Raw genomic sequence first — 27,804 nt, 5'->3', positions numbered from 1 at the left:
GAGTTTGGCTTTGGTTCACCCCTCGGCCGTCACCTACCCAGCCGGACATCGGACATTGTTTTCCTCGTGCTATTAACTCACATTTCTGTGTAATCTCATGTTTTCCTCCTATGCCTATACTTGGCTCCTGTAACTGATGTAATTTTGCTACCTGTAACTCGCTGATCCTCATGTAAAGCGCTCTGATACCTCTGGGTCTAGCCAGCACTATATAAAACCTTTCAAATAAAAAAATTAATAAATAAAAATAAGGAACATCCTGACTGTCAGGGCCAGGTTCCGTTAAAATCACTGGAAGATAAATCACCGGCTGGAACTCCGCCGACTGAAAAATTGCTTTCAGATTCTGCTCCATTATCCTCTTCCTCTGATGCTGTCCAATATCAGATCCTGCCTCAGAGCTCTCCTGAATTCCTCAAGTTAAGGTGTGGGCTTCTGAAATGTTATGACGTAGGTAGAAGGCGGACGTTTGCTTACAATTCAGTGGATGGGTGTGTGCGAGTGTGTGTGATATGTCAAAAAATGCAAACAAAGCACTTAGCTTCTCAATGCTGCGATCTGAAGAAATTCTCCAAATTACTTCTCCAAAGACACTAGAACAGAGAATTTATTACCTCAACTTGCCCCACAGCCCTACTTCATAGGACAAGGGGTGAGGCCACTCCAGTTACTGTTAATTTATTATGGCATTCATATGCAGCAGAGACAACTTTAGGTATGCAAGCTAAAACTAAGTAAAATCAGAGTAAGACAAGGACAGAAACTAGGCTAGGGCACAAGAATAAAAGTGCCCCCCATTAGCAAACCAGATAGCTAAACAAGCATTTGCACAGCCAATAGGTCTGGCTTTGGGTGCCAGGCTTTGGCTTTGTCAGTGCTCCCTCTGATTCTCTCTTTTATAGCTTAAGAATAGAACTTAATGTTTTGTGGTAGTTCATTGTACTTCCTTCTCAAGACCATTCTTTATCTGCCTACCTTTGTACAAACTTTGGTCTTTAAATCGTTATTTCAATTACTCTTCTGAGAAATTGAACCATTTGTTTTTAACACTTCTAATTTCATTGAAATGTAATTGCATTATATTGACATTAAGTGCAGTGTTACTGTGAAAGTAATTAGTTTTATATATAAATAGGAAAAGGAGTTGTAGAAGTCATTGCCACACCTTAACTTAAACACATTTCCATTTGTGACACTGAACAAAGGAGTCTTAGGAGCTAACCTTCAATCCATAACTCCACATCCTTAATTCCTATACCCTCAACTGTATACACTTAACCTTTAACTTCTTAACCCATAACCCCAATAAAACAAACCCATAGCATTTAACTCTGTACCCCAACCCATAACTTTATAACCAAAACCTTAATCCTTCACCCATCGCATACACTTAACCCCTAGCCATCAATCTTTTAACCCCATCCCCTATACCACACACATTTAGACCTTAAACCAGTACACCAAACCTATACCCTATGCCCTTAAAAAGCGAATCTCATGCTGTTGACCACAAACCCTATATCCCAGAACCTTAACCCCAACCTTTAAACAGCGTACAATTAACCCCTATGCCCCAGATCTGATTCCTCTAACGCTTAACTTCCTATCCCTTAGCATAGATCCCAACCCTTAACGTTGTACACAAAGCCCTTAACCTATTCCACAAACCCTTAACCCTATACCCCAAACCCTTAATCCTGTACCTCACAAACTTAAGTCCATACCCCTAACTCTTTACCCTTCCCCTCTGAACCTCTAACCCCTTCATCTCAAACTCCTAAGCACATACCTTTCAACCTATACCCTTATTCCCTAACCCAATACATTTAACCCCTATACCCATAACCATATATCCAAAACCCTTAACTCCTATCCCATAACCCCTTGACTTCCCTAATTCTTGAATGCCTAACGTCTCTACCCGAACCCTTAATCATATACCTCAAAGCCTTAACTGTACACTATGCCCTTAACTTTGATCATCATAACCATTCCCTATTGCCTTAACCTCATGCTGCCCTTACTTCACTATATTTTGGGAACAAACAATTTACAAAATATTCCCTTTTCAAAGTATTTATTTTTAGAGCTAATAACTAAGAAATGTTGCGTTAGATGTGCGCATTTGAGGCTTTGAAACAGTACCATTTTTCTGTCCAATACAAACCGTTCCTGTTCCTCTATCAGCACTTCTGTGTCATACTCATCAGCTCTCATTTCAACATGGTGCTCTGCTGTAGGTCTCTCTGTGTGTGTTGAGGCTCATGAGATACCCATGGCTGATTAATCTATTGTTTATAAAAACATTTCTAGTTCTTCTGATTTCTGAAATTCTTTGATCATTCTGTCTCTGGTGATGAGCATAGTAGCTTGTTCCACTAGACCATATCAGATAACCCAGCATGGGCTGCAGAACAAGAAAACGTTTTCCTTTTAAAGGCATTTACTGAGAGAAATCATCTGTTATGTAATTTTTATTGTTCTTGTAGACTTGCACCTGTTTATGTTTCTTAGCCATGGAGAACTCTTCTGCTTTTTTGCGACATAGAAAACAAGCATATTTGGACCTTCAAAGGAAACTATCTAAATCACAGGCCAAAGTACATTTTGTTGTATATACGACTATTGGGAGAAAGTACATGTTTGGTTTTCAATCTCTTGCTGCACTCCCCTCCCCTCCAAGCACCTATTGGTAATTATTGGAGAAATATTTGTCCAAAACTTCAGGTAACATTCCAACCTAAAAGAAACAGGAAAACTATCCTATAAAATATTCTGAAATTCACCAAAAATATCAAGGGTGTAGTTTACAAAAGCAATATTATCCAATGTGGTGGACAGACTTAAATATTTGTGATATTGGTCGATAGGCACATGGGAGGACTCTCCCCCTGAATCATATTTCTTAAATAAAAATCAGCAATTTTTTTTAACTCAAAGAGATGTTAAACAACTAAACTAACCCATCTATCAATTCTTTTTTTAGAAACAAGGACCAACTAATCTACTCTTAAACCACCTTGTTCGTGATGTCAAGCAGGTACGTTGAATTAATACGTTCATGAAAGTGAAAATTAGCCAATAATAGAGTATGCTTTTATATTTGTACACAAGTCCTGTTTTGAGGTGTGTGATGATATTTGATATCAGACAACTTCTTTAAGTGCTATGCTCAGGTTCTGCAGCTTAGTTGCATGTATTATTAAGCATATATATGTCTAATATTCTTATTCACTTATCTTGTTCACAATAATACTTATTAGGGATATAACATTAGGTTGAGAATATAGTTTTTGTAAACATTTTTAATAGTATGTTGATGTGTGTATGTGGATGCGCAAAGGTTAAAGAGATAGTTTTATGGTTAGTGAAATGACCTTGCAGATCTTCTAGGTTCTGTCATTATATCAGTTACTCAAGCTGCCACACATTACAGTATAGCACTTATGTAATTCAAGGGTAACTAACAATACTGTGCTGTTTGAGTTCAAATTATTCTCTAAGGTCACAATTTTGAAAAATGTACTAGCCGATAATACATTAACCTGCTTCTAAAATTTAATAGGTTTATACATTTTTTCTGAGTCAAACAATCTTCAGTCAAGACAAATGAGACTTTCTAAAAGTCATCTTTCCAAACTATTTATTCCAAACCCGACTTCACTAATACCAATATCATCACATTGAAAGGAGGAGCACAAATACTTTACCACTGGTTAGTAAGGGTAAAGCGCACATAGTTCTATAGCCAACAAAAATAGGGTTGAGCAAAAAGGCAAAAACAATCCGGGTTGGCCCTACAGAAAGGGTACATTTCCAACATGGTCCATATATATTTCATCCAATTTTTTATCAGACAGTTTACTAGAGAAAATATGGCAGTTCACATACATCCCAATTTAAGTTGAAAGTACTGCATTTTCTTTCTCATCCTGGAGGAAGGCACTATTGTATGTTTCCAGGATGTAAAATAGCCTACAATATACTGATAAATCTACTATACTTATAGACTTGTTGTATTTGGAAGTCTTACTCTGCCCCCTTTTCTTATTTATTTGCATTGAGCTGAAGGCGAGTCCCAAGACGTCTGCCAACACTTCCTGGTTAAAGTGTTGACAGCCAATCAGAGCTCTGCATTTCTCTGCATGAGCGAATTATTTTTCGCGATGTTGTTGCAGCTACAGATAACACTAACCAAATCTACCTTTTTGCCAAATTTGGTGTAATTTCGTCCAGCGGTTCAGGCTGCAGGCGTCTTGACAAGTCCTATGGGAATTCACATGGAAAACAAACCTGTTTTTTGGCTCCTCTTTTTTTCGATCTCTACTTGATGTATCACCCCAAAATTTTCCATGCAGAACAAGAATCACTGGCAAACTTTAAAAAAAGAATTGTAAAGAATCGTTAAACGGCGCCAAAGACTTAGGATCATCAAAAACACTTTGCCTATGGGAACATGGTCATATATATATATATATTCACTTAAAAAACCATAGGTTTCACACATGTTATAGTTAGGTGGATATTTCACTCGTAAAAAAACAATGAAATTCCCCCGTTATAGTTAGTTGAGATAACTATAACTCGCGTGCCCGCAATCCTCTGCTCATGACGTCACATATTACATCACTCATGACATGGTCAGTGGCATCACTCATGACATCACTGATGACATCATCCTTGTGATAGAGTGGCGGTCGCACGAGTTATAGTTATCTCAACTAACTATAACGGGGGAATTTCATTGTTTTTTTACGAGTGAAATATCCACCTAACTATAACATGTCTCAAACCTATGGTTTTTTAAGTGAATTTGCAAGGTTTTTTAAATGCTAATTCCTAACTATAACGTGTGTGAAACCTATGGTTTTTTCAGTGAATTTGTACGGTTTTTTAAATGCTAAGTTATATATTTTTTTATGGTTTTTCACCGTGCGCGCACCGTGCGCGCAACTCCGCGATTTAAAAAAAAAAAAATGTTAATGTTTTTTTCTTCCTTCGGGGTCCTTCAGGGACCCCCTGACCAAGGCTATGGGGCCAGGAACTCTCTACCCTGCCCCCTTTTCACGTTCGCCACCTTCCTTTTCCACTCTCGCACTGAAAACAAACAAAATGGCGGCCGACACTTCCTGATTTCGACCGATTCGAACGTTGACTGACATGTAACAACCAATCAGAATTACGCTCGCGCACGGTGCGCGGCTATAGATATGTATGTGCTTTTAACTGCAATTTTCTCAGGAACTACTGAACAGATTGACTTCATATATGCAAAAGGCACATCCCTGACCTGAGGACTACCTCTCTGCCAAATTTCAAATAATTCTGTTCAGCCGTTCGGGCTGTACCTTCGACTAAAGGTCCTATGGGAAAATGCATGGGGAAAACGCGTTTTGGGACCTCCCTTTTTTCTCGGCCCCCGCTTGACGAATCCCCCCGAGACTTTCAGGGTAGGAGCTGAGCGGAGCGCCCCATTAGTTTTGAAAATTTCGCGAAGATTCGTCAACCGGCGCCAAAGTTATTCAAAATAGAATTTTGAGATTTCCTATGGAAACACGGTCCTAACTATAACTATCTACTGGCGACCGCCAGTAGATAATATATATATATATATATATATAGATAGATAGATAGATAGATAGATAGATAGATAGATAGATAGATAGATAGATAGATAGATAGATAGATAGATAGATAGATAGATAGATATACACATAATCCCCCCAGGACCTGGCCTGCCCAGGGAAACTTAAAAAAAAACAAGTGGGGAAGACTACACTTGTGTTTTTAATTTTGATGTAAATCCTCCACGAATTTGCGGCAAAAAAAACATTTTTGTGCCCCGGTGGGGTCCCTGTCTAATATTAGTTTAAACGAGCCTTTGACATCTGAAAGGTTTTCAACACCGAGGGAAGATCCTTGCATTTCTAGGAGGACCCTGAAGCTCTTTTCAAGACAGAGTAATTCCTAATATGCAATGTACTCAGTGTTCTCCAGAATGTGAGTTCTAACAATGTTCTTTAATAATTTAAATTATGCTGTGGGTACTTTTACGTGCAACAAAATGCAAAAGGAACAGATGATGCATGGAATGCTGAATCAATTAAATATTCACCACCAGTCACAGAACTGGGTTAAATCCATCATTTTTTTGCACGCCACGCCATTCCAGTTTAGACCCAGCCATATGAAGATCAGTCTTGACCTTGTTCACCATGGGAACAGTCCAGCACAAACTGCCAAGCCAGCTCCTCCCTGGACAGAAACAAGCATCCTAGGACCGGTTTCGGGGTTTCACCCCTTATCAGCCAGGATAGCTTTAATCTGGTGGCATAGTGAGCACGGGCCCCACGTCTGGCCATACCCTTCCATCTTAGGGTGACAAATGCAAAAGGAACAGATGATCGACGGAATGCTGAATCAATCGAACATTCACCCCAGCCACAGACCTGGGTTAAATCAATTTTTTTTTGCACACCACGCCATTCTAGTCACAGCCACATGCAAATCAGTCTTGACCTTGTTCCCAATGGGAACCGTCCAGCACGAACAGCCAGGCCAGGTCCTCCCTGGACCAGAAACAAGCTTCCTAGGATCGGTTTCGGGGTTTCACCACTCATCAGCCAGGATAGCTTGAATCTGGTGTCGTAGCGAGCACTCGACCCACGTCTGGGCATACCCTTCCCACTTAGGGCGAAAAATGCAAAAGGAACAGATGATGGACGGAATGCTGAATCATTTGAACGTTCACCCTCAGTCACAGATCTGGATTAAATCCATGGTTTTTTTGCACGCCACGCCATTCCAGTTTAAACCCAGCCATATGCAATTCTGTCTTGACCCTGTTCTCCATGGGAACAGTCCAGCCTGAACTGCCAGGCTAGGTCCTCCCTGGAACAGAAACAAAAATCTCAGGACCAGTTTCAGAGTTTCCACCCTCATGAGCCAGGATAGCTTGAATCCGGTGGTGTAGCGAGTACGGGCCCCACGTCTGGGCATACCCTTCCCACTTAGGGCGACAAATGCAGAAGGAACAGATAATGGACGGAATGCTGAATCAATCGAACATTCACCCACAGTCACAGATCTGGGTTAAAGCCATAGTTTTTTTTAATGCAACGCTATTCCAGTTTAGACCCAGCCATATGCAAATCAGTCTTGACCCTGTTCCCCATGGGAACAGTCCAGCCCGAACATCATCATTGACTATATCTTGCACCCAGCTCACATGCTTAGGAAAGCTGCTTTGCATGGTGTTTGGCTGTGTACTGCAGAAACGGGGAAGAGCATGGCTTCTGACCACGTTCTGTTGTCCGCTCTTGTGCCCCAAAAAAATCCTCTTGTGCATGGTCTTCAGACATGCACTGAAGCGTCTGCCTAAAAAGTTTCCAATTGGATGTTGTATCTATTATAGGTTGTAGTACTAGGAAATGGAAGGAGGGAAGTAGTTCAAAAAGTTTGAATTAATTTAGGGAACCAGCTAACTGTTAAAGGTGTGGAAACTTGGACCAGTTGGGATTTTCAAAGTCATCTTCAGCATGAAAGGTTAAATGTAGTGGTTGTGGTATTGTTGGCTATTATGCTAAAGTTTGTAGGAAGAAATCTTAGAATATCAAGTGTGTGAGTGAGCATGATGACTGTGATGGTGATTCTGTTGAGGGGGAGGTGGAAGATACAGAAGGTGTGTTAAAAAACTTGTTTTGAATATTAACGATGGTTGTTTTTTGGAGGTGTGAGTCTAAAGCTTTTTGCTGATTCTGGACTTCTGGTTACCAATATTAATGAGGATATTTAGGGGAATGATTTTGTGAGGAAGGTTGGAACAAAACTATCTGCCACCGATCTACAACCTGAAGGATAGAGTGGTGAGATAATTGTTATGGTTAGATTTCATCGGTTTAAATTTGAAAGTGCATATGGTAAATTGTATGTGGCTAAAAAAGGTCCATCTGTTTTGGGTTGACATGATCAGAAAAAATTACATATAATTTTGGATCCAAATAGCAGAGAGCAGGCATTGGTGGTAGATGAAGGTGTAAGAGTGGGTGATTTGATGTTTAGGAAGTGTTTTAATAAAACAATTTACAATTTATGTGGATTTGGACATAAGATTAGATGAAAAGAGGACACTGTGTCTAAAATACACAATGCCAGGAACTTTCTTCTAGAAGATGAATTAGAGAAGTTAGTAATCTCAGATATAATTGAGCCTCTTGGTGCTTCTGCATGGATTTCACCTTTAGTTGTGGGGCGCCGTGGTAATGGCAATTGAAGAATATGTATCGATTTGTACTATTTAAATAGTAACATTGTAGTGGACTAATTTCCATTACATAGGATAAGCTAAATGTTGCCTATGTTGAAAGATGCTAAATGGTTCTCCACTATTGATTTGTCTGCCGCGTACAACCAAATTTCCTTGTCAGATGACAGCTGCCTTTATTACTCCTAGTGGGTGTTAATAATTTAAACGTATTCCTTTTGGTTTGGCAACTGCTGCAAGTTTTCTTTCTGTTATTGATGAATCATCTTTTTAAAAAATGAAAGGTGTGTGAAATGTTTCTAGGATGATATCTTATTTTTCGGAAAGGACAAATTTGAACATTATCACATTTTGATGGAGGTTTTGGGCATTTTGGAATCAAAAGTTTTAATTATGGTATTTTCGAAATTTTCGTTCGCCGAAGCTACTGTTATGTTTTTGGGGCTTGTACCTGATTGGAATGGAATTATGCCCAAACCATCCTTGGTTCATTCGATACAGAGTGCACCAGCTCCTAGTTGTACAGATGACGTTCGATCATATATTTGGACTTGGAGAATTTAGTTCCAAATACTTTCAAAATTTTGAAGTTAAAAACATATAAAATCAGACAATTGTTGAAAAATAAGTGTAAATTTGAATGGACAAAAGAAAGTGATTTGGATTTTTGCAGTTTGAAGGAATATAAAACAAATGTGTTTTTTTTAGGAGCTTGGATCCAAAAGCATCTTTTGTGATTACAACTGATGCAAGTTGTAAAGGGTTTGCAGAATTTTGCTCCAAATAAATTCAAACTTTTACAGATAAAATGTATAGCGTCAGACAAGTGTTGAAAAATAAGCGTACATTTGGACAGACTAAAGAATGTGATTTGGATTTTGACAGTGTGTTTAGGAATGTATAACAAATATGGCTTCTTTTAAGAGTTGTGATCCAAATGCACCTTGTGTGATTACAACTGATGCAAGTTGTAGAGGGCTGTTGGATCTGACTCTCTCCGAAGGGTCACCCCCAAACCTTTTGCCTTTTTCCCTCCGCCTTTTTGCTGAAGTCGTTTTTGTTGACCTTTGGACTCTGTGCACTTTACAACTGCTAACCAGTGCTAAAATGCTTGTGCTCACTCCCCTACACATGATTGTATTAGGATATACCTAATTGGCATATTTAATTTACTTATAAGTCCTTTGTAGAGTAGTATATCATATACCTAGAACCTGTAAATGAAATGCCACCAGTGGGCCTGCTGCCCTTATTGTGCCGTATACTTAAGTAGCACCTTAACACATGTCCCAGGCCTGCCATTGCAGCCTGAATACAGTGTCACTCTGCCATGTCCATTTGGCATTTAAACCCCATTGCCAAGCCTTAAACTCCCATTTTATTGCACATAAGTCACTTCTAAGGTAGGCCCTAGGTAGCCCATAGTGCAGAGTGTTGTGTAATTTAAAGGTTGGGCATGTACTTTTAAATTGCACATCCTCTGGTGTTGAAAAACTCCCAAATTCGTTTTTAACTATCATGAGACCTATCTCGATAACATTAGGGATTCCTTATTACATTTACTAAGCTGTGCTTTCTAATTGAGAGGAGAAAGATATATCATGTTTGGTACTTATGAAATTGTAATGATAAACCCTCTTTAATGGTAAAGTCAGATGTTTCAATACATTTTTGAAAATGCCCCCTTTTGGAAGTTTGGCATTTGCCTGCCCTTAGCCCTTAGCGCCTGCAGCTTGTCTTTGGTCACATGACTGGGTGTAGCTGACAGTTAGACTTTCTGAATTCCTCCCTGACAGTCATAGACTAGTGGAATTAGGTGTGCCTTAATGGGCTCTCAACTGGCAGGATAGGGGGGCAAAGCCCAACTTGCACCTGAATAGGTTGTGTCCTGTCTCCACTCAAAAGGTTTAATGACTCTGTGTTGTCACTGCAGCCAGCTTGGAGCAAGGGAGTCAGGAAATATCATGCACTTCAAAGAACCTTTCCAGAAACTTCACCCACCTTCCAGAAGAAGGGCACCAGGGTATAACATTAAAACCTTTATATCCACTCTTTCACTACTGGACCTGCAGAAGGACTTTCAGAGGACTGCCTTCTGCTGTGACTTGCTATGCACTCTGCCAGACTGCTGCTGTACCTGGAAGGACTGCTTTGCTTTTTAGAGACTGCCTTGAACCCTCAGAGGCCAGCCTGGCCATTGAGCCCTGCATCTACACCTGCACCCAGGACTACCAGAAGTGACTCCAATGGCTAGTTTGCTGGCCTCCTGTTTAAAGCCACAGGGACATAACAGGCTCCACCATCTTGAACCCACATCCGGACCCAGCCTAAGTGAGTACTGAACCCCCAAGAGGCCTCCAACTGTGCCTAGACCCTTGGTTGTGGTGCTAACGGTGCCCGGATGGCCTATTTCTAAAATTTGGCCAAAGAGTGCTTGAGCACCAGGAGAAGACTGGGTCCAACCTGCTTGCCTATTTGCCCGAGCGATTGACTTTGTGGCTTTTCCTACTACGTTCTTCTCCATAGCAGCAAATCTTTGTCAGTAGTCCCTCGCCAAAGGGATATCCAACCGCACGTCTTTAGCTACAGCCGTATGCCTTGTCCCGTTGGAGATTTTCGACTTCCATTTTGGGACTAAGTCTGAAGGAAAAACTCTTCACTGCTGCTTCGCTCCATTGCCATCCGACGAAGATGTTCCCTCCTCGGACGCTTCTGCAGCCTTGCCCCACTAATCTTCTACTTTCTCAGGAATTTTTAATTTTAAACTTTTTCTAACTGCAAAGGTAAGCGCTCGCCGGGCCCAATCCACTTCTTGTATTCGAATCGCATTACATCGTGGTAGTCCTTAACTTTCGACTTTGACCCTGTTTGATCTTTTAGGTGCTAGATTTAACAAAAAAATTAAATTCATAACTCTGGTTCTGCTGATTGGATTTTTATCACATAGGTGGCAAATTTAAGAAAATGTAATATTTTTCTAAATTCGTTTGGGCCCTTTCTTTTGTTGTGCTTTCACTTTATTGCCATTTGGGTGTTGCATAAATACTTTGTACATTGCCTCCAAGTTAAGCCGGACTGCTTTATGTGCCAAGCTGCCCATGGTTAAGAACAGGTTAATTTAGTGGCTTTTTGTGGTTCACCCTGCAAGGGATTACTGTGGTTGCTTGACCAGGGCTCAAACACCGGTCAACCAACAACCCAATTTCTCACAAGGGCTAGGTACTATTTTGACTGAAGTGGAGAAGGATGGTCATGAATGTGTAATTGCTTTGACATCTCTTTCTCACACAAAAGAGAGTATTCCATTTTCAAAAAAGAAGTTTTGGCTAATGCATGGGTGGCAGACCATTTTAGAGCCTTTGTTTGGGGAAATGTATTCACTTTTAGATGTGATCATAAGCCATTCATTAAAATTCTCACTACAGAAGGCACTATTAACACATCAGCTAGAATAGCAACATTTTTGGTGAGACTGCAAGTTTTTTAATTATAAAATTGTATATGTGCCTGGAAATGGAAATGTTATTGCTGATTTTCTTTCACGGCTTCCAAAGCAATTGGAAATGTGTGAGGATGAAATTTGGACTGATATTCAAATTGCATGCATGCAGGACAATGGGACACCCTGATTCAAAGAAATGTTTGGGAACAGAAGTATAAAATGGATTGAGTGTTGTCATAGATTTCAGGGTATCTCAGAAAGGGATGGCCAAGCAAACAGGGTCTGAATGTGAAATTGAAACAATTTTGGGAAATAGGTTCAGAAATATGTCAACAGAGTGAGAATATTTGGAGAGATGATAGAGTTATTCCCCCAGAAAGCTTACATAAATTAATAATGGAGTCATTTTGGAAGTGTTAGAATGAAACAGACTGTGAATGTCTCTTTTTGGTGGCTGGGTATGGATATTGAAATTAAGAGATATGTACATGACTGTTCTGTTTGTAAGAACGCAGACCAGCATCACCATGGAAGTCTGTAGCCATTGATATAATGGGTCCAAGTGGGGCAAGTCCCAAATTTGTGATTGTGTTACAAGGTATGTTTTCAAGATGGCCTGTAACCAAGGTTGTAGAAAGGGTGAATACGGATGTTATTTTGTTTTTTTAGATCAGGTATTTTTATTGGAAGGTATCCCTACCAATTCGATAAGAGATAAAAATGTGCAATTTATCACAATCCAGCTAAAAAGAGCACTTCGACAGATTGGGAATTAAACACAGAACCACATCTTTATATAATCCCAACAATTATGGTATGATGGGCTGCTTCGCTAGGGTGATTAAGAACACCGTTCTATTAGCTGTTAAGAGTAAGAGTGATTGGGAGGTCCTATTGTGGAAAACCGTATGTGCATATAGGGTATCTAATTGTGATGCTACATGGTATTCTCCATTTGTGCAGATGCGGGGTAAAAACCCGAAATCTAAATATAATCTTGGATGGTTGTTTGGAGCTAGTGTTATATACTGGTCAGAAGATGTGGCTTGTGACACAAATAAATCCACATATTGCAGTGGAAAAATCTCTGATATATCAAGCATGGGACTAAAGATTGTCATATTCCTGCAGGTCAGTGGGTTTGTGTTAAGAAACCAAGTAAAGTTCCAAAATGAAAAAGTCAATTTTATGATCCCATGGAAGTCATTGAAGTGTTAACTAATGTAGTTCTTTCAGCGGATGGAAGTTTGGAATTTAAAAAGTAGTGAAATGTTCCTCATCTATTGGGTCTACATCTCCTTCGGCTGACTGTTGTTGTAATGATGGTCGGATTGATAATGTAGTCAGGGATGGAGTGCCTGAGTCTATAATGGAAAATTTAGTTGACTTGTTTAATGTATCTGAAACAGACACATTAGTGATAGATTCCTTACCTTAGAATATCCCCAGGCATCAGACTGGATCTGGAAAGTTTTCGTCAGCAGTATCCCTGCGCATCGGTAGGCGTCGTCGTACGGCTCCGCGTACCTCGCTGGCGTCGTAGCCGCCGAGATGATGTCATCAGAGTTACTTAGACGCGCCCACGTGTGCTGACGTCAGTTCTTTCTTTTTCCGCGCAGCAGTGCAGACCCAAGAGAGAGCGGTACCCTAGTTAAAAGTTTTAACTTGGATTCTGTCAACTTGTTTTGTCATGTACTTGAATCCTGGTGCAATAGGATGCCCGGGTTTAAGTCCTGTAGGGCCTGTCGTCGAAACACGTCTGTATCGGACCCTCATTACATGTGTCTCTTCTGCTTGGGTCGCGCCCATGACCCCGAGGCATGCCCCGATTGTCGGGCCATGGCGCCGAAAGCTTTGCGGAAGCATTCCCGAAAGTTGTTGGAGGTCCGACAATCAGTTCCGCGCGAATCGAGGTCCCACTCCCGTGGGAGGTCGAGGGACCGGTCGTGGAGCCATCAGCATTGCTCGTCAGAATCGGGGACAGGTAAGTCTAGGCACCCTAAAAAGTCGAACTAGCGATGTTGCTCTTCCTCTACCCATCACCGGTCACGGGACACGGTGGAGGGGGTGGGCGGTGACTCCCCTGCTGCTCCGTTGTAGCCTCCGTTGATGCCTGCGGCCTACCCATCTTTTCCGGGCCTGCACGTGACTTCAGACGAGGTGCAGGCCTTCATGTCGGCCTTGTGCCATTTGTTCGCCGCGCTGGGTCCCTCCGGAGCACCTTCGGGCCCCGCGGATCCATCGGAAGGGGTTGCCTCCGTGTCATCGCCTCTGGCCGTGGCTACGCCGGCACCATACCCTGCGGCTCCGGCTCCGGCCTCGGCTCCGGTCTTGGCTCGGGCCTCGGCGCCGGCTCCGGCCTCGGCACCAGCGCTGGATCCGGCCTCGGCTCCAGCCCTGGATCTGGCTGACGCCGGATGGTGCCAAACCGGGACTGGTATCTTGCCCACCCATTCCATTTCTTGGAGGGGAGTTTATCCCATTTCCCAGGGCACCTCGTTCTTCCTGGCCTTTCAGCAACCGGTGGATGAAGGGGAGTACTGGGAGGGGTCTTAGGATCCTCTTGCGGCCTAATGCAAGGATGAGCCTGAACGGGAAGGCGATGTGGAGGGTCCAGTGGATCTGGATTTCTCTCCACACCCTGGTACTCTGTCCCCTTCTTCCGTGGCCACGGAGGAGGTTGGGACTTTTTCGGTGGTGTTGCATAGGGCAGCTGAGGCTCTTAACCTCGAGCTCCCTTCTGTGCCTATCAGGACCAATCTCCTGACTGAGGTCCTGCAACCGCTGTCCTCCTCTGTGGAGCTGTTACTGCCCTTCAATAAAGCGCTTACTGATATCCTATTGGGCACCTGGACCAAACCTAACACAGGAGTTCCGGTAGACAAGGGTGTGGCGCGCCGCCATCGCCCGTGCCGGGCAATCCCAGCTTTCTCAAACAACACCAGACGCCTGAGAGTCTGGTTGTCCAGGCTTCTGCCTCGCCGATTGCGTTCCCTTCTGCTCCTCCAGGCAAGGAATCTCAGAAACTGGAGCAATTTGGGAAAAAGATTTTCACATCTGCCAGGTCTGGGTTGTGGGTGGTGAATACTGCATGCCTGCTAGGCCGCTACTCCCATTCTGTGTGGACACTGTGGCACAGGTGCTGCCTCAGTGCCCTGTGGAAGCCCGGACAGTTCTCTCCCAAGCCATTGCCGAAGGGAGAGATGCTGCAAAATGTACTATTCGTTGTGGGCTTGACATGGCCGATTCTCTCGGAAGGGGACTTTCCACAACTGTGGCGCTCCGTCGTTATACTTGGCTCCGAACTACTGGCTTCTCTGGGGATGTCCAGAATACCCTGTTGGACATGCCCTTTGATGGTACACGCCTCTTTGGTGATAAGGCGGATAGCACCCTGGAACGCTTTAAGGACTCACAGGCTACGGCCCAGTCCTTGGGTCCCGCTACCACGCGTACTCAATCGGGGTCCGCTTTTCGGTCCTTTCGAGGTCAAGGTCAGGGCACCCAGGTGCGTTCTTTTCAGAACTGCAAGGCTGTGCAGCCACAGTCTCAGCGCAGCCGCGGATGTGGGACCCACTGTGGTGGATCCCGGAGACTGTGGATGGGTCAGTCCACCACCTCCCCTGCTGCCGCCTCTAAACCTTCGTTGTCCGGTGTTTCAGGCCCACCTGACGCCAGTGGGTGACAAGATTCACCATCACCTTCCCCACTGGCCCTCTAAAACCTCAGACAGGTGGGTTCTGCAAATAGTCCGCAGGGGCTACTCCCTCCCCTTCGTATCTACCCCTCCAGCCATGCCACCTCAGGCCCACCGCATGTAGGGGGAACACTTGGCACTTCTCCAGCAGGAAGTTACGGCCCTTTTGGCCAAGGGGGCCATCGAGCGCGTTCCGAAGCCAGAAGTAGGTTGTGGTTGTTACTCCCACTGCTTGGTTCCGAAGAAGGACAAAGGTCTGCGCCTTATCTTAGACCTCCGGAACGTCAATCGCTTCCTCCGGAAGGAGAAGTTCAAGATGCTCACGCTTGCTCAGGTCTTGCCTGCCCTAGACCCGCAAGTCTGGCTGGTAGCGTTGGACTTGCAGGATGCTTATTTTCATATCCCCATCCTGCCAGCCCACCGGCGTTACCTACGGTTCATGGTGGGCCATGATCGCTTTCAGTTCACCGTGCTCCCTTTCGGCCTTACCAGCCCCCCTCGGGTGTTCATGAAAGTGATGGCGGTGGTCGTAGCTCATCTGCGCAGATCATGGGTTTCAGTCTTCCCCTATCTCGATGACTGGCTGTTGAAGGCGGGCTTGCCCCAGGCAGTCATCTCCCACCTCCAGACTACGGCCGACCTCCTGCATTTGCTGGGGTTTTCCATCAACGTGCCGAAGTTGCATCTGTTTTCCTCTCAGAAGCTCTTCTTCATCGGAGCAGTTCTGGATACGGCGCAGTTTCGGGTTTAACCTCCCGAACAGCGAGTACGGGACATTTGAGCTATTATTCCGATCTTTCGGCCCTGGTCCTGGGTTTCGGTCAGGAAGACCCTGAGGCTGCTGGGCCTCATGGCCTCCTGCATCCTGCTGATCGATCATGCCAGATGGCATATGCGGGCTCTGCAGTGGGACCTGAAGTTCCAGTGGACGCAGCATCGGGGGAACCTGTCCGACTATGTCCAGATCTCGGAGGGCACTGCACAGGGCTTGCAGTGGTGGCTCACGAACCAGCATTGGGTCGGCGGCAGATCCCTCTCCTTTCCCCAACCGGAGCACACAGTAGTGACGTATGCATCCCTCCTGGGATGGGGCGGCCACATGGGAGAGGCAGAGATAAGAGGCCTCTGGTCTCCGGCGGAGTCCAAGCTCCATATCAACCTTTTGGAGCTCAGGGCGATCCTACTTGCACTCAAAGCATTCCTTCCCTTTGTCAAGGGGAGAGTAGTGCAGGTGTTCACAGACAACACTACCGCCATGTGGTACTGCAACAAACAGGGCGGGGTGGGGTCGTGGACTCTATGTCAGGAGGCTCTACGTCTCGGGACGTGCCTGGAACGTCAAGGTATTTCCTTGGTGGTTCAACACCTGGCAGGTACCCTGAACGCCAGGGCGGACAAACTCAGCCGAAGGTGCATGTTGGATCACGAATGGCATCTTCACTCGGAGGTGGTGCAAGGTCTCTTTCAGCAGAGGGGAGAACCTTGGTTAGATCTGTTCGTCACCAAAGAGAACGCGCAATGTCAGCAGTTCTGCGCATTGGAGTTTCCAAGGCGACACTCACTAGGCGATGCTTTTTGTCGCGAGTGGAGTTGCGGTCTGTTGTACGCCTTTCCGCCTATACCACTTCTGCCCAGAGTGCTGAAGAAGATCAGGCGCGACCGGGCCCAAGTCATTCTTGTGGCACCGAACTGGGCTCGAAGAGTTTGGTATCCCGAGCTACTCAGTATGAGCGTGGACCCCCCGATCCGACTGCCTCTTCTGGAGGATCTCCTGTTGCAGCAACAGGGGACGGTCCTCCACCCAAACCTGTCCAGCCTCCACCTCCTTGCATGGAGATTGAGCGGCGACAGCTGATTCCATTTGACTTGCCTCTCGAACTCTGTAATGTGATTCTGGCAGCCAGGCGTCCCTCCACTAAAATGGTATACGCCTGTTGGTGGAAAGAATTTGTGGCATGGTGCACTGCAAAGTCTGTTGATCCTCTTGCTGCCCCTCTTTCTGAGGTCCTATTGTTCCTCCTTTCTTTGGCCCAGCAGGGCTATGCTTTGGGCACTATCAAGGGCTACCTTTCTGCTCTTTCAGCCTTTCTTAGTTTGCCTGATCAGCCCTCTCTTTTCAAGTCCCCGCTTGTCAATCGATTTCTCAAAGGCATTACTCACCTTTTCCCTCCTTTTCCTTTTGTGATGCCTCAATGGGACTTGAACCTAGTTCTCACATATCTGATGTGCGCTCCATTTGAGCCTCTTCATAACTGTCCTTTGCGGTTATTGACTTTGAAAACTGTCTTCCTGGTGGCCATCACCTCCGCTTGGCGGGTGAGTGAGCTTAAAGGTCTTTCCTGCAAACCTCCTTTCCTGGCGATTCATCCGGACAAGGTTGTGCTTCGACCGCGTCCCTCTTTTCTACCTAAAGTAGTCTCTGCCTTTCATCTTGGGAAAACTGTAACTCTGCCCACTTTCTTTCCGCCTCCGCACCCTTCAAGAGAAGAGGAGAGACTCCACCGTCTGGACCCAAAACGTGCGCTCTTGTTCTATCTCAACCGCACACAACAGTTCCGGGTGTATGACCAGCTCTTTGTTGGCTACGTGGGCACCAAGAAAGGCCGAGCTGTGCACAAGCGCACTATCTCCCGTTGGGTTGTCTTGTGCATCAAAGCCTGTTACTCTCTGGCCAAAAAGGAACCTCCGGTTGGGCTGCGCGCCCATTCTACCAAGGTGACAGCAGCTACTACAGCATTGGGACACGGTGTCCCCCTGCAAAACATCTGTTAGGCGGCCACTTGGGCCTCGTTGCATACTTTCACTAAGTACTATTGCCTTGACAGTCAGGTCCGGAGAGATGGCGTCTTTGGCTGTTCAGTTCTCCGTGACTTTCTGGTGTAATCTAACTTCGCAGACCCACCACCGGGGTTGGTATTGCTTGGGTATGTATTCTAAGGTAAGGAATCTATCACTAACGTGTCTCTTTCAGATTCACAAGTTACTTACTTGTGTAACGATATATCTGTAAGAGACATTAGTTAGTGATAGATTCCTTACCGCCCGCCCATCCTCCCCGTTCTGCGAACTGTTCTCTAGGGTTCAGGTCATCCCTTTCAGGGCCCTAGTTCTATTGCACCAGTAGTCGGTCTCTGGCATGGCTCTGCACTTCTGGCGCAGAAAAGTTGTGTACAGAACTGATGTCAGCATGTGTGGGCGCGTCTAAGTAGCTCTGACAATGTAATCTCGGCGGCTAAGACGCCAGCGACGTACGCGGAGCCGTACGATGACGCCTACCGACGCGCAGGGGTACTGCTGACGAAAAATTTCCGGATCCAGTCTGACACCTGGGGATATTCTAAGGTAAAGAATATATAACTAACTAATGTGTCTTACAGATATATCGTTACACAAGTAAGTAACTTGTGCATTTGGTAATGCAGAGTCTGTACCTACAATGTCTGACGGTGTGTTATCACCTGCAACGTCTGATGGTATGTCAAGAGAGAATGGAGCTGCATATGTGATGGGGGAAGTGTTTCTACATAATCTGAAACTGATATTAATATTGAGCATTATTTGTTTCTTTCATTTGTAATTAAATAGTGGCTTGGATGGTTGTTGAAAACGAGTTCATAAAGGGGGATGTGTTATCTGTTTGGAATGTTGTAGATTCTGGTGATGTAATATAGAATCTGGTGTTTTTAGGGGAGAGATGAGCAGGATCTGACTTCGAGTGGACGATGGTCTGCTTGCTCCTTGTATGCCTACTACTGGATTAAATATATTATCATCTCTACTATGTGTGGTGGATTATTCTACACAACATGGTTCTAAGCTTGTTTAGCTGGTGAATCAACTGGTAGAAACAGGCACTATCTGAGCATTCGGGTTCATGCTTAAGAAGCTTGAGACCTGGAACGGTAGTTATGTTAGAACAACTCTTAACAACTGAAAGATCAATTTTGGAATTACTGAAGTGCAGAAAGCTATCCTGCAGGCATGTTTCAATACCTTCATACTAATCTAGAAGTTCATGAATGATGGTTCTGCCATGAGTTCATGTAATGTATACATGTGTGTCATCTGCATATAATTGCTGACCTGCTTGTGAGCCAATGAAGATGTTAAATAAGAGGACTAGATAAATGCTGAAGAGTAGCTGAGATATTTGCAACCCCTTTAGTACTCAGCAAGTGGGAAAGCTTTCCTGGGAAGGAAAGATGCTTAGAAGCACCCTCTTAGAACATGACTAATAAAACGACTCAAACCACTTTAGTGAATCTTGTTCCATATGGGCAGTTGATGACGACTACTTAAGGCAACTCTATATTAAAGGTCGCTACAAGTAAGACATTCATTCCTGGTTCAAAAGTGTGCACACTCAGTGCTGCTAAAGTCTAAATCATGATTGCCTGGGTCAGAGACAGAGATGGACTGAGTATTAACTAGGTGGTCCTGCAATTGTGAAACAACTATTTCCTTAAAGAGTTTTGCAAAGGCTGGCAAATTGGAGACGGGTCTACAGTTGTTGGGTCTAGCCAATTTTTTTAGCAGGGGGATGTATATAGCCCCTTTTTAGGTCTCACCTATGGCAGGAGACCTATGATACAGTTCTCTGGTACCTGTGCATTGGCATTTCTTCCTATCCTTGTCTTTATCCTACTCAAGGAGCATTTCAGTCTCAATGTGTTTTTTGATTGAGTGAGAGGTATTTTTCCAATGCTGTGATCAGGACCTTGCATTGCAGACTATATTCCCGCAATCTCTCTGTTAGCTCCTTCCTGCTCTTTCCTTCCTGTTTTCTTACTCTTTTTATTTAAAAGTGTGTCCTTCCAGAATGGCCACTAGCCCTCCTGTACTACGTCTATGGCATGCTGATGTTTGTTGGTGGGTGGCCATCAGTGAATGGGTTTTAAAGTCTTCCTAGATGCAATCATGATTCCAAGATGGGCACAGACTGTATTAGAATATTTTAGTGTAAGAGAAAGCAGTCTAAGATGGCCACTTTGAATGTGCATGTGTGTGCATGCTCAGCAGCCATCATGGAATACTTTCTTGTATGCCTAATAAAAAACAGTTCCAAGATGCCGCTCTGTGCACATGATGGCAAAACCAACACAAAAACAATTATTTGTGACATTGGCCCAATGTCAATGGGTGTGAGGCCTGGTGTCACAGGTGAGACTTATTGGCTTTCTCAGTGTTTGTTTTCCCTGGGTAGTGACAGACTTCTATTGTGAGGAGATATTAAAAAGATGGTAGATAGAGGCCATGCTGGGGCTTAGTCAGATGAAGAATCAGTGGACTTCAGAGAATCTATAATATACTCTTCTTCCACAGGTGATGTTCATTTGACAGAAAGAGAAGGAAAATGCTGGGAGACATGACTAGGCAGAAGGGAAGAGTACTTTTAATTTGTGATTTCTATTAAGGGTAAAAAATTAGATTGAATTTTCTCACAATTGTGGTGTAAGTTGTAAACCTGAATAACAATGAGTGCGGAGAAAGGATCGTATTAACCAATGAAAAAGCTTGCTGGGTTGGCATTTTGGTATAGAAATGGAATTAGTCCAATTACTTTTTTGCATTCTTTATGGCCAGCATGTAATTTTTTATTATCCTTTCATAGGTTTCCATGTGTTCTGATATCTGGTTTCTATTCCATTCTATTCCCAGCTGTGAATTGAACAATGGGTATGATGTGTTTGTACTCTTGAATGAAAAGGAGTTGAGGAGAAAGTTAGGCTGGAGTTTTAGTAGGAGGCAAACATACAAGACAATTACCTCACATGAACCATTTAAGTTAGCAAGTGGCTTTCTGAGGGTGATCTTTTCACTCACTCACCCACCCTGGCCAGATGGTGCGAGACCACTTCATAGTGTGTCTATTTTTAAAGAGGTTGATTAATTAATTAAAATCTTATTCAAAAGTGATCAGAGCAGATACAGGAAATATTCTTGAGAATAGACATATGAGTTTGTGATAAGAAAGTGGCAGCGAGCACAATTCTCTTGTTCGCTCCCAAAATTAACTACCTAAAATGAAAGTGAACCTGTATCACAAGTCTGAAAACCACACTTTCTATCACACTCCCACAAGCACTCTTCTCCTAGGTCCCCCTCTTATACCTTACTTGACATAGCCTCTCTGGAAGACCCCAACACACACACCAACCCCAAGGTTTCAGAGCATTAATCAATACTCATTAACCCTAACATATTCCACGGACTTAACTGCTATTTGATTGCAAATCCCATTACATATTTTTTAACACAATCTCAACAACTGGATGTTCTAAAAATAGACAAAGATCAAGATATGAAAAAACAACCTCAGGAAACTCACCCACTCTAAACTTAGTCACCCATCCCCAACACAATACATCCAAGCTTCCCACTTGAACTATAGATCTGCCGTCACTAATCTAATTTTCCATTTCTGCCCTCAACCAGAACTGTGACTTGAATGCTGTGAACTATAACCTTTTTCTGACAGCTCTCCTGACCAATGTTTGATGTTATCCTACCACTATCATACAACATCATCACATATGACAGGGCAGAAAAACTGTCCTTTTTTTTTTAAATATGTTTATTAACATTTAAGAGCATGCGAAACACATTACAGTCAGCAATCAATACTGCCTTAAAACACCCACCTGAGCCGCATGTCTAGTACACTCATACCCACTGGTACCCATTGTCATATTCACTGACTAATCACTCCCCCTAGTAATAGAGCCCTCGCTCAACGGGTCCAGGTCATGATCAAAATAACTCATCCTGAATCAATCAGTTATACTCTGCAACAACTCCCTCCCCCCTCCCTCCACCCCCTTCCCACAACTCCTCCGGCATGACAGGGCAGAAAAACTGTCATGAGGTATCTTTTCGCTACAAGGGTCAATTAAAAGTGTATTGATTAACTTAATACATTTCTCATTCCAATGCCTCACTGGGAAGATTACAAACGGACCCCTTTACCACTGAGGCTAAACATCTTATGCTATCCACTGGGCAGCAAAAAGAGTCATATTAATTGCTACCTTGATTATAGCATAAATTAATTTATTTCATTTCTGGGAAATTTCAACAGCCAGTGGGAAAAAGACAAAGTAACACATCACTCCACAATCCTTCCTGTCAGACAACAACCTCTTCATCTACTCACGATAAGGGTTCTACTTATGGCCTGGTTTTCATTTACACTGCATATGCTTTTTTTAATGCTCTCAAATTGTATTGGTCAGACCCATTTTGCATTACTCTTAAAATCATGACCCTAACACCTACCCATGCCAACATGGAAACAGAATTGGTCTAGAGACCTCACACACATTGATCACAAGCACTTTCAAATCCAATAGGTCTGCCCTGAATGTGCTAACACACACAAACATAAGAATGCTCAAACGTGTGCATGTTGGGCCCAATTCAGAAAGATAACCTTACAATTTTATGTAAAATTACTCTTTTTTGCTGTTCACAAACAATTGATTTAACAGTAAGTTTATGACTGCGGACACTCAGGGTGGAGAACTCTGCACATAAGATAGGACAGGTATATCTTTTTATGTACAGAGTTCTCCACCCAGCCTGCAGAGATTCCGTAGTAAGTTGTGTACTTACTATTGAATCATTTGTTTGTGAATAGCGAGAAAAAAGTGAAAATGTACACTTTTATGAATGTTTACCCTTGTGAATCGGGCCGCTGTTTGTACTGTGTCTCTGTGCAACCTTTCTCTTTTTTGCCTTTCATTGCTATTCCCCGTTTTCTATACCTCAAACTAGATGATTTCTGTTCTCCAAACATGTACTCCCGGTGTCAATGCTTTCTAACAAATGGCCCTTTATTGCCCTACTGCTGTACAAACTGAGGCATTTGATATGAATAACAATAAAAGAAAATAAATGCTGTTTCTGCACCACCATTAACATTTTAGACAAGTTGTACCAGTGTTCGTGAAATTCATTATGTTCAAAATGATAGATTTATTTGACTAGTATGTAAAATTACCTAAACTGTATACTTCAGAAGACTGTTTTGCCACACCTGGAAGGACTGCTTTGCTGACCAAAGCCTGCCTTGAACCCTAAGAGGCCTGTCCCACTACTGGAGCCCTGTTCCACTTCTTGACCCCGAAACTGCCAGAGTGACTCCAAGGGCTAATTGGCTGGCCTCCTGGTTAGAGCCTCAGGGACAGTAAAGGCTCCAACCATCTTGAACCCTTGAGTGAGTCCTAATCCCCCAAGTGGTGTCCCTCCAGTCCTGGACCCCTGGTGATGGTGTTAAAGGTGCAAAAATCCAAACCTATGAACTGAAAACATTTTTAGCTAAAAACTTCTCTGAGGACCGAGAGGAGACTAGGGACTAAGCTGCTTGTCTATCTGCTCAAGGTGCATCGCTGGTCAGCCTGACTTCACCGCAGCTTCCGCTACAGTCTTCTCCGCAGCACAAAATCAAGTTCACTGGTCCTTCACCAAAGGGGTATCCGGCCTTTTAGAAATCTTGTCCATTACAGTCTCTAGCTTTGTCCAATTAGAGAATTTTGACTTCCAAAAAAGTGACTAAGTCAGAATATATAAATCTTCACAAGACTTCGTCCAGTGGCTCCAAAGGGTGAGGCCACCTTCTTGGACACCTCCTGCTGCCTGACGTGCTGACCATCTACCTTCTCAGAGCATTTTTCTTAAAATTTCTTTTAAGTCCAAAGGTAAGGGCCAAACAAACCCAATCCTCTCTTTGTATCTGAATTGCACTCCATTGCAGTTGGCAATATTTTTCGACTTTCACCCGGTCTCACGCGTCTAGATGTCCATGGTTGGCATTTTGATCTTTTAGGCATTAGATTTTACCTTAAATTTTAAAAATTCACAACTCCAGTTCCTCTGATTAGATTTTTGTTGTTTTGATGTCAAATAATTAAAATGTACTCTGTTTTTTAAATTGGTGTTGAATTATGCTTGTGTTGTGTTTTCACTTTATTACTGTTTGTGTGCTGCATAAATACTTTACACTTTGTCTCTAAGTAAAGCCTGACCAATTTTGTGCCAAGCTATCAGAGAGTTAAGCACAGGTTAATTTAGTGACTTTTGTAGTTCACCATGACAGGAATTGTGGCTGTTGCTTGAGCTAGGTTAACAACCCACTCGATCAACGACCCAATTTCTCATATATATGGTGTAATCCTAGGAATTCTAGTTAGCTCTTTTCTTTCTTTTCTGGCTGCAGGCTCCCTTTCCTGAGTCTTGCTCTATAGTGAAATGCTGCACATATTATTTATGAAACCAGCCTGTGCATTTTTGCTTTGAGTGTCGGCACTAACACTGGGCGGTGAACTCCGCTCCGCACACAGAGTTTGCGGAGTTTCCCGCACTCTGCGTTTCGCGGAGTATCCAAAACTCCGCTTCACGGTGCGGAGTTTTTTTCCTCGCTCACTTTCACCAACGTCAAGTTGGCAAGCATGAGCGAGGAAAATCCACCTCCCGGCGATATTTTTCCTCGTTCGTGATCGCCAACATCAAGTCAGAGAGCGCGAGCGTGGAAAATAATCCTCCCTGCGAGATTTCTCAATGCGGGGGGGGGGGGAGGGGTCAGGTTTCTCCTTGCAAGTGGTCACGTATGCTCGCGACCGTTCGTGTTGAGAAAGCTGCCGCTCGAGTAAAAATCTACTCGAGCGGCAGAAAAGGTAAGCTTGCACTGTGCATGGTGCTATTCACATTGATTGCACAGTGCGGTAAAGCATCCGGCACTGTGCAATCACCGCAAACAGTATTTTTCTACTGTACTCCGCCACTCGCGGAGCTCCGCGTAGTGCGGCAGAGTTTTTTTTGCACTTCGCGTAGCTTCGCATAGTGCAACTCTGAGAACTTTGCCCAGGGTTAGTCAGCACCACATTTCTTTCCCCTTCCAACCAGTGGACCTTAGTCACTCACAAGAGCAGTGATTACGTATACAGGACTAATCATTGATGTTTGGTTCATAATATAGATCACTGAGAGTGCTTCCCCAGTGTTAGATAAAAGAACCTAAGAATGAAGCATGCCACATTATGTGGGCAAACGTTCTATTGCCTATGTGTAGAGAGATCTGAAATATGCACTGCCAACGAAGAACTTTGTCAAGCTCCAAACAAACAGAAAAAAAGGGCCAGATGTACAAAGCTTTTTTTCGTTCGCAAATGGCCCGATTCGCAGAATTGTTTAACAGGATCATTCTGCAAGTTAATATCTTCTGGGAACACCTTAATCCTTTGACACTGCCTTGTACTAACTCCTATAGTGGCATCTTGAGACAGGACCATGTACTCTAGTGTGTTCAAGGAAAGGCACTGGCAAATTGCAAAGGGGCTCATCTTCAACATGTGCAGAATTGAGCATATTGCTTTTACACTATGTGCCCTGCACTTGTTACAAGTAAAAACTGGTGTCAGTGTGTACCAGCCCGGGGGAGGGGGTTCCGTTCGGCCGGGCCCTGGTGACTACCTTTGAGGAAAGAGGCTTGTCAGAGACACGACAGAAACAAGTACTATTTTTAGAGGTGTTGTCTCTTTTTAATTGGTTTGCCTTTCTTAACTGCTGGGTCAAAGTACAGCTGGGATTCAAAAAGGGAAAAACAAGGGTGGAGTGTCCGGAGGAAAGTGTCCCGTGTGGACCAGAGTCTTCTTCCTTTGCGAAGTCCGTCGGCTGTTCTCGCTTCTCGTGGTGGACTCCGGGTCTCAGCGACATGAAAAGGATAAATATACAGGGTTACTGGTTTTGTTCAGACGCTAGTCGGTTTGGGTGCCACCGTCACCAGGGATTGTGGGGTGTTTAAGTATGCTTTGATGTGACTAAAGGGAACTGGTCGAGGTGTGACGGGTTGCTGTTAGAAAGGCTAGGGCAACACAAACTTCCCCTCCAATCCTCTTGTGCCCCGTTTCACAGCCCCATGCAGCTCTGCCCAGCCCACCACCACAGTGAACCCCGAGCGGTCACTTGCCTTGAGCCACGACCCAGGAACTGGGCCGCGGCGCTGGGACCTTGAGCGTCCTCGGTTGTCTCTGCACTCCCGGACCCTCCGGTCTTTGGATCTGCCGCCTCCCTCTCTCTTGGGTCACCGCTGGGCTCCTCACCGCTGGGCTCCTCCCCGCTGGGCTCCTCACCGCTGGGCTCCTCCCCGCTGGGCTCCTCTCCCCTGGGCTCCTCTCCGCTGGGCTCCTCTCCGCTGGGCTCCTTTCTGCTGGGCTCTTTTCCGCTGGGCTCCTCTCCGCTGGGCTCCTCTCCGCTGGGCTCCTCTCCGCTGGGCTCCTCTCCGCTGGGCTCCTTTCTGCTGGGCTCTTTTCCGCTGGGCTCCTCTCCGCTGGGCTCCTCTCCTTCTCTCCTGGGCTCGTCCGCTTCTCCACTCTCGCCTTTCTCCGTCTCGCTGGCAGTCTCTTCCGGTCGGCAGACAGCGCTTTCTGCATTCCCCGCCTCTTTTCTACACATGACTGCCCCTTTCTCCGCCTCCTTGTGGCCGTTGCACCAATCCCTTGTCCGTGGTGCTGGTGACGCAAGGAGGTGTGTCTGGAAGGCTCGGGCCACTAGACTGCTCCGAGCATCCGGAGCGGATTCGCCGTCCCCCTCGCCTGGATTCCGGGTTCCGGAGTCATTGGAGCTTTCACACAGTGCTCTCTAAATTTAGTCGATGGGATCCACTGCTTTTTGGCAGATGACCCACATCCAGCACACGAGAGATGATGCTTTCAATTTGTATAACTAATGGCATCCGCTTGGGTAGCATTCCAAACGATCGTTCATTTGACCACCATACCACCTCAGTTTCTACCCAGCTATATGCAAATCACTCTTGACTCTACCCCAATCAGAACAGTCCAGCCTGTCCCAGCTGCTAGCTCCCTTCCCTATGGCTTGTTCTATTGTGAAATGGTGCACATATTATTAATAAACCCAGACCTTTTGCCCATGCATGTTTGCTTTGAGTGTCAGCACCACGTTTCATTCGACTTCCACCGGTGAACCTTAGTCAGTCTTAGGAGCAGTGATTAGGTATAGAGTACTAGTCATTGATGTATGGTTCATGATATAAATCACTGAGAGTGCTTCCACAGTGTTGGATGACAGAACCTAATAATGAAGCATGCCACATTATGTGGGCGAACATTTTATTGCCTATATGTAGAGTGATCTGAAATATGCACTGTCAATGAAGAACTATGTCAAGCTCCAAGCAAACAGAAATAAAGGGCCAGATGCACAAAGCTGTTTTCCATTTACAAATGGTCTGATTCATAGATTCAGGCCGTTTGTGAACCAAAAAAGGCATTTTCAATGTACAAAGGCCACATTTTTTGATTTGGTAACCTATTGCCTAAACGCAAATTGATTTTGCAAATCAGTATTAAGAAGGGGTGTGTTTAGGGCGTCCCTTCCTAATACCAA

The 27,804-nt window shown here is 44.3% G+C and overlaps 1 protein-coding gene across 3 annotated transcripts in view; it reads left to right on the top strand.

Annotated features, from left to right (window-relative positions):
* The window catches only part of TRPM6 (transient receptor potential cation channel subfamily M member 6), a 671,614-nt gene that overhangs the window by 287,013 nt on the left and 356,797 nt on the right, over positions 1 to 27,804 (top strand). For all 3 annotated transcript variants that reach the window (XM_085633062.1, XM_085633061.1, XM_085633064.1), the window contains one exon: positions 2,987 to 3,040. In XM_085633062.1, the coding sequence (XP_085489188.1) occupies positions 2,987 to 3,040 (54 nt within the window). The remainder of the gene's footprint in view (positions 1 to 2,986; positions 3,041 to 27,804) is intronic.

Source organism: Triturus cristatus, chromosome 2_1 (assembly GCF_964204655.1).
Source record: "Triturus cristatus chromosome 2_1, aTriCri1.1, whole genome shotgun sequence".
Taxonomy (NCBI): Eukaryota; Metazoa; Chordata; class Amphibia; order Caudata; family Salamandridae; genus Triturus; species Triturus cristatus.
Note: the sequence above shows the minus strand (reverse complement) of the source record. Positions and strands in the feature narration are given on the sequence as shown.